Raw genomic sequence first — 18,447 nt, 5'->3', positions numbered from 1 at the left:
AAAGAAAATATTAGAAATACTCACGAGTAGCCACAGTGATTATTATTCGACGTTGGAGATTTAGCTATTGAAGAATTAGTTCCTTTCCTTCTTGGACTGTCGCGCAATCGTCTATGCTTTCTGGGGGATATATTGCCATTACTCGTACCTAAAAAGAGTAAAATTACTTATTAGCTTATATACTTTATGGTCTTAATATGAAAGGTTCTAACGCAAAGTGGATTTCATTACCGTTTTTCTTATACTGTTCACTAGAATCATCCGAGGTAGGTATATTAAGATGTAATTTCATATTTGACCCTAGTGCTTCTCTTCTTTCATAATGCGATCCTCTATGGCCGATATCTATAGTTTTACTTTGAGTGGGACTTTTTGCCTTCAATTTAGTTCTTTTTACGTATCTTTCTCTTTCGAGTGGCCGTTTATTGTCAGCCTCCTTCTCTTTCATCATTTTATCCCTTAACGATTTTTCAATATCTATCGTTTCTCTGGGTGAAGACTGTAAACTTTTGGTTTTATCCAAAAAGTGTGTCTTCTTTTTCCTTGCTTCTGGATTTTTTTCTTCTAATGGAGATTTTGATAGAGTCGATTTCAAGGAACTTCTTTCTACCCTGTGGCTTTGATTGTTTAATTCTTTGTCTCTTTTAACCCAATCATCTTGAGAAGTTGATATTGAATCGTCATATGATTTTGAAAATTCTAATGTAAAAGCTTTCTTTTTTCGTCGTTTCTCTTCTGACAACCAAAGTTTGGGACGACTTGTAGATCTATATTTTTGTGAATGTTTGTAGGCTGAAATTGAATCTATTATTAATGAATGATTAATTCAATAAATATTGCATATATTTACAATATTGTGTATAATGTCTTACTCAATCCTCCATCATCATCATCGTCTATTGGACTTTCATAATAGCCTGACGAAGAGTAATGAACACTTCTTTCATCGTCGGACAGCGAACCCTGTAAGTAAGCCCCCAAACAACCATTAGCATATATTATCATATTAAAAATCAAAGATCGACAAAAAGAAACTATTTTCTTACCATGTTTTTTGGTATCGATTGTTCTTTTTGTTCTTGCTTTGGAGATTTTTCTGCTTTGATCTTATTTTCTTGGGGTTCGGTTTTTTCAGGCAAATCTTTCATTTTTTCCGTTTGAGTCTTATCGATAACACTTTCAAGTATATTTGGGTTAGACCCTCCTATACTATAACTGCCACTTGAACTGCTTTTAAGGCTAGTTGTTTCTCGCGTTGAAATTATCTAAAAAATAAGTATTATTATGTGATTGATTCAAGACTTTACTTTTTCTACTCTTTTAAACATTTTTTTTATTAATGAAACATTTAATACAACAGCCTACAAAATTACAAAATAACTTCAAGTTGCTGTGTCATTGGAATTTCTGATAAAATATAACAGCTACAAATGTGAAAATTATGAACTTATCGTTAAATTTAAGATAGTTTCTTTAATTAATTCAAGACCCTTCACGGAATTACTTACTGTTCTAGGAGGAACATCTTCTTTGGATTTACAAATTTCAGTCTTATGTTTTCTTATATACTCTACCGAAGGATTGATTTCTGCTTTAACTTCAAATCTTTCTACGGAAGGCTTTATTTTTCTATCTGGCATTGGTAATGGTGGCGATGATAAGTTAGGTACTATGAAATCGTCACTTATTTCTAAAGGCGGTGAAAAACTTGGCACGATTAAATCTTCCGCTATATTATCCGTTTTAGTTGATGAATACAAACTTGATGCACTTTCAAATGACGATCCCTCTTGAGCTTTGTTATTATTTTCTGAACCTACAAAATTGTGTTAGATTACCACATTTGAATATCAGTGAAATTTGTTAATATTTTATAATATTTTTTATTACTTACTATGATTTTGGTTTTTACTATTACTCTTCTTAGAACTATCTGAATTAGCTGTTACATAATCTTCTGTTGTAGTAGTACTCTCTGACACATCTGTATTTAATTTACCTGAATCAGTCCTGGCTAAGCTAGTCTCACTGCTTCCTGCTTTAGCCAATGATGGTTCTGACGGTGATTGTACCATCTGATTTGGTATTGTGCCATTTGGTTCTTTTTGTTGAGATTTTTTCTGTGTTAATTCTTGTCTTCTCGATGGACTCAGTGCCCTTTCTCGCTTTTTATTTATGAAACTAGGAGTTCGCTTAAATGGAACGTCGCTCAAATCTAAGCTGGGATGTGTTATTGCAATTTGTGGTGTGTGGTTGATTTTTGCATGAGAAGGCGATGTTTTAGAGATAGTTGGTTGTTTTGTTATTGCTAACATAGGCAATGGAATATTTGGTACAACAGCCGGTGGTGAAAGCGATGGACGCATTTGATGAATTGAGCTCGAACTAGATGTGTCTAGCTTATTGCGTGGTGACGTTGGTGATTGACTCTGAAATATAATATTTGGATAAGTTTATCATATCAAATGTTTTATCAGATGTAATATTGTACTTGATATTATTTTGTATGATAAAACACATACTTGAGATGCATCAAACTCTTCGTCTAAAGCGTCTGTATCTAAGGAGGATCTCTGTTGATGTTGTAGTAATAACAGTTGTTTTCTTCTTGATGTTGGAGTTAATAGAGCCAATGCTCCAGGTGACGCTGCCAAGGAACTAAGGTCCGAAGAGCTGAAAATAATAAAAAAAAAATATAAATACAAATTCAGGTTTAAAAAAAAACATACTATTTTTTAAGCAATATTTTTTTTAGTATACACTAGCTAATAATGAAAATAAGGTATATCCTAATAGAGCAAATAATTTACAGACCTTACAACAGTGCCATTATCAGTGCCAGAGTCTAACTGTAATACAGTCGCTTGCGATTCGTTCCAAATTCCATCAGAATGGTCTCTGAAAATATTTGTGTTTTATTCATCTGATATCAGTATCGTCAGTTCAATAATAGGCTTAGTTATAATGAATTACCTGCTTTGATCAACAGTAAGTGATTCGTTGGATGCAGATGGTGAATTTTTTTCTAAAGGTGCAAGAATAGTTGTTACATTATTAGAAATGACTGTTCGCTTCACTTTTTGTTCCTCTTCAAGATCATGATTTGTAATTTCTGGTGAAGCTGGACTTGATTTAGCAGTACTGAAAATATTTTATTATATATTTTCTTAAAATAACAATATGTTTTTAGGTTAGTTTTGTAAGTTTCAAATTTTTAAGCATTTTAAAGTGAAGAAATTATTTATATTTTTGTTGCATTACTTTAAAAGCGTTAAGCAAGCTGTTTTTTTCATTATTTACCTATAAAATGCATTAGCTATAAAGAAGTACCAACCTGTCCAATGGAATTTCTTCCTTATCATGATTTTCTGTCTTATCTTCAAAGCTAACGCTTCGAATTCTAAATGATTCATGCTTGTAACTAATATATTTTTCATGAAAGTCTTCATACGGTGCATTGCTTTCTGAAGAACTAAGAAGAGGATTACATGGATGAATGCATAAAGCAAGCATAAGGATTTTGTACATTACAGAGTATGAAAAGATGATTCTATTTTACTTAGCCTAAATAAAAGTAACTTATTTTTATATGATATTGTATATAATATTATAACTTAATATTCAGACGCTTTATCTTAATTTAATTTGGCGATGCCAATTATGAAATTATCGTCTAAGTTAATGTAGTATATAAATACTACATTAACCTAAAACCGACTTTTTTATGCAATTTATGTAAGCCATAATTTATATACAATTTTGTTTTGATTGCGTTGTATAGACTTGTTCATTAATCATCCCGCCCCTAGGTGTACGTGCAAAATGCATAATATATGAAAAGTGTATAAAAGCATTGATTTCATATGTTTACCAAACAATTACCTGAATGACCCATCTGGCTCAAACGGGAATATGCCTTCATCCTTTATAGGCGTTTCGCTGTAATTCTGCGCAATATACTGTTTAAACATAGCCTCACGTTCTCTGTCCTCTCTCGTCATATTTTCTTGACTAGTTGACATGATTATTGGTGCATCTTTAACTCCTTCACTTCCTGAGCCGATTTCTGTTTTTCGGCTGTAAGAAAAACATTTTCAGTATTAGAATATAGAAGTAATTTTTAAATGTAAATAATTTGTTAAATACTTACGCATCTAGCAAAATTTCGCCTTCGGACAACGTTTTTTGCAATACTCTTTTATTTTTCCTTCTTAAGGTTGTAAATGGTATAGCTTCATCATCTGGTCTAGGTTCAAAATCGATAATAATTTCCTTTTCATTCTTTTCACTATCATCCGTTGTCGTAGCTGATGTTTCGGTAGATGGTTCAGATTGAAATGTAGATGTTTTAGATAAAGGATGCGAATTTACAGTCTTTTGCGATGCATCACTTGTGCTTTTCGAAAGGATTGATCTCAAAGATCTATCAATTTGTGCTTGCTTAGCAATTTCTTGTTGTAAGTATTCTAAGTTCCTTCTGTTTAATGCCATACTTTTTTCTATATTTTCAATGTCATCGTCAATAGTGTCGTCTCTGTCGCTTTCGTGAATAAATTGAAAGTTTTGTTGAAAGTATTCTTGGGTTTGTTTTTGAAGAGCACTAAGTTCGGATGATTTGTCAACTTGTGATGAAGCTATTGATTTTATGGAACAGGATGTGACGTCATCAGAATCTCCCCTTTGTAAGGGCGACAGTGGCGGTTTGGTAGAAGTGGGAGAACGAGGAGAGCGAGGTGGTTCCTCTGATTGTGTTCTATGCAATTTTTCGTGTTCACCCGCAATGATACTGAAATGAATAAAATAAAACGTATCGAAACAATATAGGTTAATTTGTTTATATAGATTTTGTTTACAATAATGTCCCTGTACAAACCTTTCAATTGCAGCAGTAACATCGCCATTAGAATCTATTCCTGCTAAACGATCACCGCCTACCTCCGAGAAAGACTTCGTTAACCTTCGGACACCAACAGTAATGCCATTTGTTTGTACACCAGCCGCTACCATTTTTACCTTGTTTAAAAGAAGAGATAAAATTATTTCCTATTAAACTAAAAATGAACAGTGCTGCAAATTATTAAAATACGTACCCTTTTGATCGTCCTGGGACTTAGCGATAAGTAATTTGTGGTTTTCTTTCCTAAACTTGCTTCTGTTTGCGTTGCTTGCGTCCTCATAACGCCTTTCTTAAGTGTATCTGAAAGAAATATGATTGTCTTTTTCTATCTATGTAAATATTTTGATGATACGGGTATCTAAAAAGATAAGTGTTCTAAAAGGTTAGATCGATCGAGATCGTTACACTGAATTAAAATAAAAAAAAAATTAGAATAATAAAAGTTATAGAATAATCTGAAATACCTCTACGAGTACAACGACTTTGTTTAATAGGTTCATCGATTTAGAATTAGAGTTACACTGAGCACAAAGACTTTTTTAATCATTCATAATTCTAGAGTATCTAAAACGTCTCCATGAGCACAATATCAACGTCTACAGTCCATAGAGTTATGTTCTAGAACATTCCAGAACGTCTCACCCAACACGACGACTTTAGCGGGCTCGTGCGGAGGGCGCGACGGCGGCGGCGCGTGTGTCGCCAGCGGCGCGTGCGGCGCGTGCGGGGCGCGCGGCGCGAGTGGCGCCGGCGGGTAGTGCACCGGCGCGGGCGCCGCCACGTACTGCGGGTACGGCGCGAACGGCTGGAACATCACTGGCAGTGTCGCGTATGCTTTGTTCTCCGGCTGCAATGCAATACTTATCTTTAGTGCGATTGCGGCGAAACATTTAATGTAATGTTAACTACATTTAATTGTCTTTTTCACCACTTGATAATATAGATTCTGACAGCCTACTCAAATTTTTCAATAAATTACATATCATAACAAAGTAACTAACAGAGAAGCTAACGCAACATATCAAGGAAACGTAAACCAATCACGGGTTAATTAAAATTTGTGATTTTTTTTGCTGACTATACTTAGGAAATTTATGAAATTCAACCATAAGAAGTATAATAAATAAACAATGGGAATATTTTCAATGCAAAAATTAGTCGTTCATATAAGTACCACTGTATAATGTATATTGAAGAGTAAATTAACTTAAAATGTAAATTAAAAGCACAAATTAGAGTAAAACGTAGATAACTTCAGCCTTATTTCAAAGCAATCATTTTATATATAACTTCAAACGTTGTTTGATATTCTAATTAGAAACTGAAATTAACTTGAAATGATGATAATAAAAAAACCTGAACAACCCGTCCATCAATCAGTCTTTCGCAGTCTCGCCTGAAGCGAGTCCCTCCAACTGCTGCGGGCATCACGGAGTCATCAAACGTAGTCAGAGTGTGCGAACGAGCGAAAGAGACGTGTTTTGTTCTGAAATTTGAATAAATATTAATTTATTTTTGTCTATATACATTATTAATTTGTATGCAATATTTTTTTCAGACAGTAACCAATATATTTTGAACTTATAAAAAAAAACAAATTTTGTTATTTAGTAATAACATTCAGTGGATTCATTACACTTGAATAAATAAAAGAGAATTTTGAAGGATGCGTTTGATTAGTACACTTCTTGAAGTATATTATTCATTATAGATTTATATATATTCCCTTCTATTCCCTTTCAAATTTTAAAAGAGAAAAATCTAAAAGTAACTCCAAGCATACCTACAAAATCTAAACGAATAAAATTGTAGAATAAAGATTAATAATTCTGCTATTTTTGCTGTCGAATTAAATCTTTATATATATTTGTGTATTGCATTTTCAAGTTTCGGTGTTTGATTTGTGAATAGATTTAAGTAACTTTATATATTATTATCGCTTTCGATTCACCAATGTGTACAATTAGCTGGCATTGAATGATTATAATGACAGTGCACTGGGTTCATACATTACCTGTGAGGTGGTATGGTGAGTGGTGGTGGCGGAGGTGGCGGTGGTATTGGAGTGTGGGCAGGGCAACTGTAACATTGCAGATATGTACTCATTTCGCCTAACGGGACTTAATCTCACTACCGCTGTATATACATTTTCATACTTTTTAATTGAGTGAAATAGAAATATATACATAAGAGGATATTGCACACGTTATGTCGTTGCTTAAAGAATTTGCTATAAAAATATGTGTGTTAACCATAAATTAAACAATTAAAAGTCTAAGAGTAAGTCTTCTTTTAGTATGATATTTGTATAGAATATAGAACACATATAACAAGTTTCATCTTACTAGAAAATCCTACCTACGTAAAAATGAAATGAAAAAAGATAACTGCTTGATAATGATATCATCTTTAAACTAGGTAGCTAAAATTTTTAACTTATATCTAATTGAAACCGAATTACGGACTTAATGTTTGTTAAGCCCACGCATAGAAACAGAGCAACTACATAATACGAGTATATTGCTTGTACCGAATAGGACAATAATATATTGATGTCATTGTATGTAGCGTTCACCGTAATTACAATACAATACCTGTGGTACCACATAATGCACTGCGGTCGGTTCGTTAACTTGATAAGAGATTATCACCTCAACATTGAGAACTAAAGTCCGTGGGTAGTGTCCGTGGCAGTCTATTGCGTTATGTCTAATTGGTTTACCAGAAGCTTTTGTTATGGGAACAAAATTATCATACAGTAAACTCATCATGCTTTAGCGCTTTATATAGCTGTTCAATTGTATTTCTATAATATAATCAATTATTTATTTTTATATGATTTATAAGGATTACAGAGAGAGGGAGAGTTTGAATTGAGATAATCTAGATGGGTTGACATGCGGTCAAAACGGATTTGCATAATCATGCAAAGTATAATGTATGCATAAGTATAATCATACTACGGGTTTTCTTATGAACAAATCAAATACATTTGATTTTAGAATATGTTAATTTTAATGTTTAAGAATATTAATGATTCATTTTATTGATAGGCTTTTTGAATACGTATCCATGTAGCTAAATCATGTTTAGTTATATCTAGCTCTATAGCTGCAGTGTAAAGGCGCACTTATTAATTGATTGTTGAAAAGACTAACGTGCAGAAAATATGTCGCGTACATACGCAAGCAATCATCTAACCACTAATTGTTGAAAGCGTTCCCATTCGACCTTTTCTTTGGCCTTTGTTCTATCGTTGGAATAAAAGTGGATGAAATGGATAAATGAAGTGCTTTAGGCCTCAGAGCGTGATGAGTATCTCTAATACAGTAGGGCTTGGGGGGAGTCTCGATATTACGTAAAATGTTTGAATAGATGAATAAAACAATTTATTTTTATCTCAACGTAAGCTTGTTTTGGAGCTGAAAATAAAAATAAATAGGAAAAACCTTCTTTATCCACAAGACGTGGCTAATAAGATTTTGTACGGCTTTCATAAAACTCGTGATCTATTCGATTGTGTGTATTCAAATATGAAAGTGAATTTCTCAAATAAAATTTAATTATTTCTTTAAATTATATTCATTATGTAGGATTTATTTTTGTTTATTCATTTAATATGAACGTTAATTTGAATTCTGATTAAAAAGCTTGCTTAGTTATTTTAAAATTTTTTGCTACTGTTTGAATAAATTCAACATAAAAGACAGTATGAAATATAAAATACATAACAGAAAATATTTTTAAAATATGACCATTAATAACTATTTGTGAATAAAACTTACGAATTATTGTCATAAGAAATTTAATTTTAAGATCTTTACATATGAAGCGGTTATTTACAACATATAGCTTTATATAATACCAATTATTCCATAACTGTTCGATAAATTAACTGTGCAATATCATCATTAGCAAAAAATCCAGACATTACTGGTCTTTTTTTTCCCCAGCTATTATTGTTCGCCTGCTAATGACTCTCAAATCAATACAAAACGCACAATTTAAAACCACAAATCGAATGATAAAAAATTAAGGACATGACACAAAAAACAATACTAAAGAAGTATTAAAAATACTCACGGGATTATAGAAGGTGGTCGCGGGAGCGAGCCGCCTCGGCTGACAGACGCGATTTGGTCGACACTGTAATTTTGCGGCCACCCCGCGTTATCTTCTATTACCGATCTGAAAGCCAATCCAATTTATAGTTTGGTTTGCTCAGATCCAACTATCATTCACGAAATACGACGCTCAATAGTATTGTTTTGATAGAACTTTACTCTATTTAAGTTTTATGGCATTCTCTTGCTAAGTCTGTGGAAAATCAATTTACCATTACAATCAGTTTGTGTTTCATAGATGGTAATATAATACAGTTATAACAATAATCCTGTTAGTAAAGTTTGCGATATTTTTACTTAAGTTTTGCTGCAGTTGCTTTGTGTATTTATTAAGAAAAATGCATAGATAACAAAAGTATTTCCTTTCTGTTGTTGTAACAGTAACTATAAGCAAAGAGTTTTATAAAGTTTTACTGTTTGCTATACATATATATTACGATCTTAATAAAAAGCATTAATATTTCACAAGCATTATGTATTTATAAAATAACAAGGCATATTATTTCACCAATTTCATATTTATAGTATCAGTACAAGTATCATAAAGTTTTAGTAAACAAGACGGATCTTAAAGTTTGAAGAAAACTTTGCCCGATCCTTGCCAGAATCAATTATTATCGACTTCAAACATCCGGGGCTAATGTAAATTTTGGCATTACGAATAATTTGTGGCATCTAATAAGGTCTACATTTTATAAGGGATTTAACGAGGATCTTTTCGATATTGGCCTCCGGTAATTGCCACTTAAGATCCTTTCGTTAATAGAATTACATTTAGATCAATTCATTTACTACGCAATTTGCGTCACTCTTAATTAAATAAAAAGGAAATTTCCGGCCAATTAGTTTTATATGCCTTTTAAGATTTCGCTTATACTATCAATATTTTATACAAAGATTAATCATTTAATTTAAGTACGTATACTTAACATGTAGTAAAACTAAATATACAAGGGGTAACAATGATAATCTCACAATTGTTTAGGCCAAGCAACTTTAAGCCTAACTTCAGGATCGTTGTAATCCGGGATGTAGACCCATGCGGAAGATCCGCTTGGAATTTACTGAGCTATACTTAATTCTATGGACTGGACTAGACTATAGCAAAACAACAAATAGTGGTTATTCTAACCGCGTCATATATACGCTTTTTGTTTTATTTACAAAAGAACATCTGCCACAGCTCACAGAAGTCCAGAAACTTTTTTTCATATCATAGCTGGGGGTTCGCTTGATGTTAACCGATCACAACCCATGAACGTTCGCAGAGGTAGCTTTTAATGGGTAAGGGAAAAGTAAAGGATCGACGCTTCCGGTTCTCCCACTCACCCTACGAAACACAGTGGCACGCACCTATTTTACACCGGTTTTCACTACGAGCTGGGCCAATTGGTGCCGCAGCGTGCTCGACACCCACAGTAATGGAAATTGCTCAATGCACATGCGAAATGGTCCGACTAAACACAACGACTAACTGTGGCCACTCCATGCGCGTAAAGTCCTCATCCTCGGGCATCCACGTGTACCGCTTGGGGTCGGGCTGGCTGCACACGGAGCGCGGCCGCCGGCGGAAGTACGAGCACTCCAGCTCGGCGTCGTGCGCGCGCAGCTCGGCCGGCGCGGGCGACGGCTGCCCGAACCTGCGCCCAGCGGGTCGAATGCCCGATATTACGCGCTTTTGGATATCCAGCCAGTGATTGGATTCTCAAATAAATAAGTATATACGTATGTTAACTATTGTGTTGTGTGGTTGTTGTGATGGTATGATCAATGATCATATCTCGTATATTTATTTATTTATTCTTTATTGGTCTCAATTAATTTACAAATTGAGACTTAACAATTTTCACAAATGGGGTCTTATTGCTAAATAGAGATTTTTCCAGAAAACCGGTTCCACTGATAGAAATTAAAATAAAGGATAGAATTACAGAAGAGCATAAATATAACATGTTATGTATATAGACATCAGAAAAGATATCTCGTATAGTGCATAATTAACAAGATAATATGATCATAGTTAAAATATTAATTAATACTATCAAAATATTATTTTTGTTTATCTCGTAGAATTCAAATTAACTTGAATAAGTGAACATTTTTACGATCACTTCATTAATGATAGATCTTAGATTATATACTTATGATATTTAACTTTAATGAATGTCAAACAGATAGATATCAAAAATGTATATACATGCATAATTTGTTTTCAAAATTGCAGAAAACGACATACCATCCAACATATAAAACAAGGCCATTTATTCGATCGAGAATATTCTATTTATATACAGGGAAATTGTAATACCTGGGATAGCGTTGTATGGGTGCATAATCGGTGTTGAGATTCTCATCTGAGGGCACTCGACGACGGACACAAACGGATAGAAATGACGCTCTGGAATACAGATAGGTTTTATATATTTCACTCTTTCCTCTCTAATATGCCTCTAAATAGAAATCTTAACACAGCAGAATATATGTCGATGTTTGTACAAATATTATGTAGAGAGACATCTACAATTAAAATTTTCTTGCCACCCGCAACATTTTCTTACAACGGGTAAAAGATTATAAATCTATTTGATTAACAATTCAATAAAAATACGAGACAGTAAATTTGTAACTAAATCCCTAACGATAAACGTTAAATAAGCAGAGTAACAGGGATCCACAAAATATATCGAAACTTGGTTTAGTAATAAAAATACGGGTATAAATGGACTAACCTTTCATCCGGTATTACTAATACTATTAGGAGGGTGCAACCATAATAAAACGCTCGATTCGTTACCTTAACGCTTCCCGTGAGGGGATCATTTATTTAGCTAATCTGTTTAGAGGCCGGCTACGATGAGGAAAAACATTTTGTAATCCAAAGTATTTATAGGTTAAACACCGCTTTTGTAATTTCGAAGATATTTCTTATATTCAATTATTGGTTCAAACGTACGCTACAAATCTTTGCATGTATTACAAATATGTACTAATACAAATGCAAAAGTAAGGTTGATTTTATTTGATTGTTTATCTGTTTTTGGAACGATTTCATGATATACTCAGAGGTACAATATAACAAATACGAATAAACTCAACACTTTGATATTATCCAACATTGATTTGTGGACGCTGGACTGGATTAGATTGGAGGAAGTGACCTCCAATCTTCTTAAGACCGTCCATACAATTATTCATATTCAAACATACCCAAATAAGCCATTAGATTGGCGATACGATCGTTTTTCACGGACTACATTATTTTCCTGAACGCCTCAATAGGAATATTTATCCACGCTGACAGGTGAAATACTGTCTGAGCGTGCCCGGGATTTGTTGTTGACTTGAGAGTAATAACTTTTAACTTGCCCCCGAAAACAAAGGCGTGAATAAGTAAGCTCATATGTTATGCATGGATGGATCTTTGATAGGGCACAAGGGAGTGACCGAGGGTACTGGAGTGAATTAGACTTCCAAGCACGTTCTTCAGCCATAGGGTTTTATCACAACCACGATTTATAAAGGTTTACATTATTTAATATCACGTCTATATAGCTTAGTAATGTATGACCACAGAGTCCCAGATAGTTGATATGACAATAAAAATGGCAAGATTAATACGTAAATAAATTAAGCAAATATATTAATAAGAATTTCATATTTTAACAATAAAAATCTGCTTCCTCTAATGGCATGTTAATATTTTCCCCACGTAGAGACATGAATTCATATCCTTAATCATTATAATGAAGCAATATCAAATTATAAAGTAGAACTAAATATCGATGTAAATGAATAATTATTCGTCATATCACATTTTTGTAAATGGGTCCTAATTAAAAGTTCTTATGAAAATTAGGCAATAATGTTACAAGATCCAAGGTAATGAAAAGGTGTAGCGCGAACTTAACAAGAATTGCAATAATTGTAGCCCTCAGTGAGTTTCTAGGCTGTAAAACGTTTAATGGGCCAAACATTTTAGTCAGTGTTGCTAATGTTGGAACATTTATTATTTGTTTAACAAATTAATCTTGATCTCCCAGATTAAACAATTTACGACGTACATAATTCCACGCAATTTTGGAACACAAATTAATGTGCTCAATTTAGTACAACTGTCTCGCTTGTAGGCTTAATCACTGTATCCCAAATATACTAACTTATATTGTTGTTCGTGTAGTTAGCGCAAATTACAACTTGAAGTTTAACTCGATCAGGATGTACACGTTGATAGATATCAACTTCCTATGGTCCATACGGACGTTTGGACGTTTTTAACATGCTTTTATTAGTTTCACCTGTACATTTGTATGAAATCGACTCATTTACAGTCGATTATGATTTGTGACCCACTTTAAAAGTAGTAGAGATTTAATTCGAAAATAGTACAATCATTAGGAATAGTGATGATATAGTAATTCATAAATATTATATCTTATTATTCTGGATGAATAACATTATAGTATTGTTATTGATTATAGATAAAGATGGTTTTATCATTGCAACTACGTTTATTATTTCTAATTCGCGTAAAAATGCTGTGGAGATAGTGGTTTTTCAAGCAATTTACCTGTTGGTTCTGGAACATGGACTCTCGATGTGGTATTGCGACAGACATCCGAGGAATCGATCTTTCTTGGACTTCTCCAATTCCAGCAAATCCAATTGTTTGTTGTTGATACAGTATTGTTCCCGGAACTCCTTGAATATATACGATATATACCCGTAAGCATTAAATTCATAACATTATTAGGAAAGTTTCGCAATAAGATCTAAATCCGTGTATAAATTTTACTAGGCTAAGAATATTAAATACTCAGTGATATTTATAGCAGATTACTTTAGTCTTTAGAATTAAACTAAATATGCTTAAGTGTAGGAAATGAGATCCGGACAAATGCTATTATTATTATAAATTAAATGTTTGTAACACTAAGCTGAAATTTACCTTCAAATATTGCAGTCTGAATATGCATTTCTAACTTACTTAGAGCTTATGCTTCTAACAAAACTTAAATCTAAAAGACGGTCTATTATAAAATGTGTTTATTATATTGTATTTTACACTGGAATAAATAAGCACAAACAATTCAGCTTGATTCTTTAAGCCGAAGTTTACACATTTACCGTAAGTTTACAAACAAGAAACAGAAATAGTTAATGCGCTGAAAACATTATAATATATAGCTTTATGAAGCCAAATTCTAGTAAATCAACGTAACATCGATCAAGTTCGATAATATCTAACAGAAGAAATTGCTTTCCTACAATAGTGATTGAAGACAGCGATGGAACCCAGCGCTATTTATTTCTGTTGCTTTTACGATTACAACTCAGTCGCCCAACACGGGCGGCTGAGTTGGTATGTACTTTTTTTTCAGGACACAACGTGAATTGTATTTCCCTTATCTGTTCTAAAATTGTTATTCATGTGTTAAGTTTCTATAAAGAATATTATATATTGTACTGCTTCTTTTAGGATTGATTTGTTAAAAGAAGAAACAACCAAAGCAAAGAATTTACTGTGGTTTTTGCTTTAGAAATGAAAGCAGTCACAAAAAAAAACATGGTTTGATCTAATTGTAGTAGTATTTCAAACAGAATTAATTAAGAATTATTGAAATTAGGGCAAATAATTCAATGAAAAAAACGCGTTCTAGTTTTGTCCAAAGGGCCTAATTTTTCCATGTATAATGCGCTAAAACAATATGTATATACAGACCTGCTTAGAGTACATGTTCGTTCGACTGGCTGGCCGGTCGTCGCTGACCCTCTGCCGCTTTCTGCCCGAGTTTTCATCCTCCGATTCGTAGCCTTTCGCCGAGTGTGCTATGTCTGCCTATCGAAACATATTCAAATGTCAATACGTGATTAAATTTTCTTGAACGAACACAGATTAACTAACTTCTGTATTATGCTATTATTTTTTATCGATCAAAAATACCTATACGTAAAAGTATTAAAACATTGCACATTATTCATTCCATTATAAAAGTTCCATAACTTGTTGAACGTTGATTTTCTAATATCATATTGGCATAAAAACAAAGGAAAAAATACAGCACGTGTTCAAAATCTGCTTAGATTTCAGCATACGAGGTGTATTAAAAATTTTTGAATTTCGTTTTTTTTTGTGGCGTAATGTTGGTACATATGTCTCTCACTTACGCTGACAAGTTCGGTCATTAAACATTTTAAATATTCAGTTAATTGTTGACAACTGCTACGCTTGCACGTGTTTTGATTCGTCTTCGATTTTCACCTTTTCAATAAAATTGAACCAAGAAACTATATCAAATTTTGTGTGAAAAACGAAATTAAGTGCGTGGCTGCATTCCGAATGTGAATGTGTAAACGGAGAAGCTACTTTGGCAAAAGCAACATTTATATACATATGCAACGTTGATAGCACTTACAAGTGAATAATGTGAGTACATAAAATATTTTTTTCGTTTAGTTCTAAAGTATTTTAAAATAACACCCTACCAACTACAAATTAATATTATTATTACTTGTTTTTAACGCTGCTTTGTTTCACAATTCGTTTAGAAATAATCTTATGGAGAAAGTTCTATATCATTCAAAGATATATTCTAATAATCTGAAGGCGAGTACACCAACGATTCAAGAAGCGAGATATTTACGTAAATTTACTATTGAATTCCACCAACGAAACCTAATTAGACAGTCAAATTAAAATAACACTTTATGAGTTTAAAAGGGAGAACGAAATGGAAATTTTATTAAAGACGTAGAAAGGTCTGTGTCGATGCTTTATTGGCACTTTCAAGGACTAAAAGCTTTGTTGTCTGCATCTACGTCTCGTAATTGAACGTAAGGTCACCAGTATCCAGAATAACGCTTTAGTGTTCGTTTTAGTACAATTGGGTAGAAAGATAATAATTATTTTTAGCAAAAAACCTCATCCACCTACAAATCCTACGAATTAGACCAAATCTTAATTGAACCATATGGAAGGCTCCAACTTTAAAACAAAAAAAAAAGTATCATAGAAATTGGTTCACCGCGTAAAAAATTGTGAAGTAACAAACATAAATATACAGACGATTTGATAACCACCTTCTGTTTCAGTCTTTTGAAAATATGTAAAAGAACTTTTTCGTTAACAATTTCTCGCCAAAATGTAAATATGCTTATTACGGGAGCTTAATCAACACTTCAATGAGATAAGCGAATTAGGAATGAAGTCGGCGATAATGAGCCAAGTTTTGCTCTTGAGGTTTGAACAACAAAGGATGTTTCGTGTTAACGTTCCGCTTGCATTCGCTTCAATATTTGCCACATTTTATACGCATTCGGATTTCATTTAACTTATAATTGCAAACTATGTTAATTTTAATATTGTTGATCTTCTATTCACCTGTGATTCGACTCGATTCATCCATTATAAAACAACTATGTAAAATTGGCGAAACTCTCGATGGAGATTTTACATTATTTTATTATCTGTAGAGGGTGATACGGAGAGCTTAATTTGTAAAAATATGACCACTTTTAACACCGAATATGGCGCATAAACAGATAATTTATTTACTCCCTCAGGCAAGAGTGGTATCTTACATTGCAGTTGAAGTTTCAAACTTCCGCCATTTGAGAGGAAGCCTCGCCGTTCTCTTGGGAAGTTTTTCTGTGGACATAATCATATCCTCTGTTGCTGCTAATTGCTCCAGTTTACGTAATGTCATTAAGATATGCGCGAGGTATTGTTGTTGTTTTGTAAAAGATGCATTTTATTAGAATGTGATGTTATTTCTTTTCAAACCGATCGTTCTAACCGTTTGGACTTCTCCAATAATGTAAACATTTAAAATGAGACCTTTCAAGGGCTCTGAGTGTATATTTTTTTTTGGTAAATTAGCTTTTATTTTAAGTTGTTACCCACTTTTAGTAAAACTCATAATTTGACAGTTTCTTTACATCTTCTAATGGCTTAATATTAATACAAAGTGAATCTTTTAACGTTGATATAAAGTGGTAATAAGTTGAGAATAAAACTTGTACGATATATTTTGAATACATTAAAATATATTTAAATGCAAATGCAGCGTAGCAGTACTTTCATATTTTTTCAAGAAATAAATCATAAATACGAATCGTTCATAAATCATAAAGTAGCTGGCATTCGTTGAATTTGAATAATAGGGAAGGATTTTCAATAGTTATGGATACGGTTCTGAATAGAAAAGGATTTCAAACATGTAAGATAAAGTAGGAATTTACTTAAATTATTCTATTCGAAGGGAGATTCATTGTATTTTGAGAAAAACTATGCAATTGTTGAAATGTTGCCTTCACATTCTAACGAAACTCATTTGCGACAAATAAACATTGTGATATGAAAATAGCTAATTGTACAGCATCTTATCATAATAAGCAACACTCTTAAATATGCACGCTATATGGACTGACGATGTTATAATAAAACTTTTATAAAATAACTAACAAACAAATAACGAAAAGAAATAACCACATACACATCACCAATACGGATTAGTCGTTCAAATAGGAACTCGATTGTTTTTTTTAATTATTTTTTATTTATAGTCTATAATTGTTTAATTCATGTGTGATGATAATAATAATTAATCTTTTATATTCTTACCTGTGTAGACACTGATACTCCCGGCCCACCCGCACCACCTAAAACAAATATAAATACAATTTTAATGTAAACATTTAGTCACACACGAAAATAAATTAAAATATAAAAAAAAAATACTTATGAATTGCCTATGAGTGTTCAATTACCAATATTAGTATAGTAATTAATATTGAAATCGTAAAATGTACAAAGCACAACAATATCACAACCATAATATTTGACATTTGAGGTATGGATTTCCCGCCAAATTCCACAAAAAAAATCTCCCGTTTAAGGAGCCTTTTTAAATTTACATAGAACAAAAATATCCGATGTACCATATTCATCTTTACTAATATAAAATTTAATAAATGCATTTTTCTATCTTCCAATTTATTTAATTAAATACTAAATGTATTATTTAAATAAAATATTAAAATGACAACATCAAACATCAAATTATTATTTTTAAATTAAGTGAATAATTCGATCCGTACCAGCGTTCGATCAATTTCGATTCGATTTTCAAATTTACGACATTTTCTTTATTGGCTGTTTAAAACTGCGCTTTGGCTAAAGTATCAAAATCTGTAAAAGACATTTAACGTAAAGGTCGGGGAATAAATAAATGTTTAAAATTTCTACCTTTATAGAAAATGTGCGGTTTAGTGTCTAACTTGCATAACACGTTCTCCGGTTTAGTGCATCGATTGTGTTCTCAAGTCTTTGTTCGGTAATGATCTAGTCTAGAACTTTCCACGGCGATAATGTTCTTAGAAAATATTGAAAACTTTTCGAGTTGAAGGCGATTTCGTTAAAACATATTC

At 32.6% G+C, this 18,447-nt stretch overlaps 1 protein-coding gene across 4 annotated transcripts in view; it reads right to left on the bottom strand.

Annotated features, from left to right (window-relative positions):
• The window catches only part of LOC119840271, a 33,766-nt gene extending 16,096 nt beyond the window's left edge, over positions 1 to 17,670 (bottom strand). Inside the window, exons 1-23 of one of the 4 annotated variants that reach the window (XM_038366798.1) lie at positions 17,642 to 17,670; positions 14,741 to 14,857; positions 13,589 to 13,719; positions 11,330 to 11,419; positions 10,497 to 10,661; positions 8,981 to 9,085; positions 6,912 to 6,977; positions 6,263 to 6,383; positions 5,540 to 5,744; positions 5,091 to 5,197; positions 4,874 to 5,013; positions 4,151 to 4,786; positions 3,883 to 4,077; positions 3,335 to 3,472; positions 2,974 to 3,141; positions 2,815 to 2,898; positions 2,523 to 2,673; positions 1,895 to 2,429; positions 1,509 to 1,816; positions 1,047 to 1,265; positions 873 to 963; positions 232 to 792; positions 25 to 148 (exon numbers count right to left, since the gene is read on the bottom strand). In XM_038366798.1, the coding sequence (XP_038222726.1) occupies positions 25 to 148; positions 232 to 792; positions 873 to 963; positions 1,047 to 1,265; positions 1,509 to 1,816; positions 1,895 to 2,429; positions 2,523 to 2,673; positions 2,815 to 2,898; positions 2,974 to 3,141; positions 3,335 to 3,472; positions 3,883 to 4,077; positions 4,151 to 4,786; positions 4,874 to 5,013; positions 5,091 to 5,197; positions 5,540 to 5,744; positions 6,263 to 6,383; positions 6,912 to 6,977; positions 8,981 to 9,085; positions 10,497 to 10,661; positions 11,330 to 11,419; positions 13,589 to 13,719; positions 14,741 to 14,755 (4,355 nt within the window). In that variant the 5' untranslated portion in view covers positions 14,756 to 14,857; positions 17,642 to 17,670. Of the gene's footprint in view, positions 1 to 24; positions 149 to 231; positions 793 to 872; positions 964 to 1,046; positions 1,266 to 1,508; positions 1,817 to 1,894; positions 2,430 to 2,522; positions 2,674 to 2,814; positions 2,899 to 2,973; positions 3,142 to 3,334; positions 3,473 to 3,882; positions 4,078 to 4,150; positions 4,787 to 4,873; positions 5,014 to 5,090; positions 5,198 to 5,539; positions 5,745 to 6,253; positions 6,384 to 6,911; positions 6,978 to 8,980; positions 9,086 to 10,496; positions 10,662 to 11,329; positions 11,420 to 13,588; positions 13,720 to 14,740; positions 14,858 to 17,641 lie in introns of all 4 variants that reach the window. The other 3 variants (XM_038366801.1, XM_038366799.1, XM_038366800.1) reach the window with 3 other exon arrangements.
• Between the last annotated feature and the right edge of the window lie 777 nt (positions 17,671 to 18,447).

This window comes from Zerene cesonia, chromosome 5 (genome assembly GCF_012273895.1).
Source record: "Zerene cesonia ecotype Mississippi chromosome 5, Zerene_cesonia_1.1, whole genome shotgun sequence".
NCBI lineage: Eukaryota > Metazoa > Arthropoda > Insecta > Lepidoptera > Pieridae > Zerene > Zerene cesonia.
The sequence above is the reverse complement of the archived record's forward strand: the minus strand, read 5'-3'. Positions and strand labels throughout refer to the sequence as shown.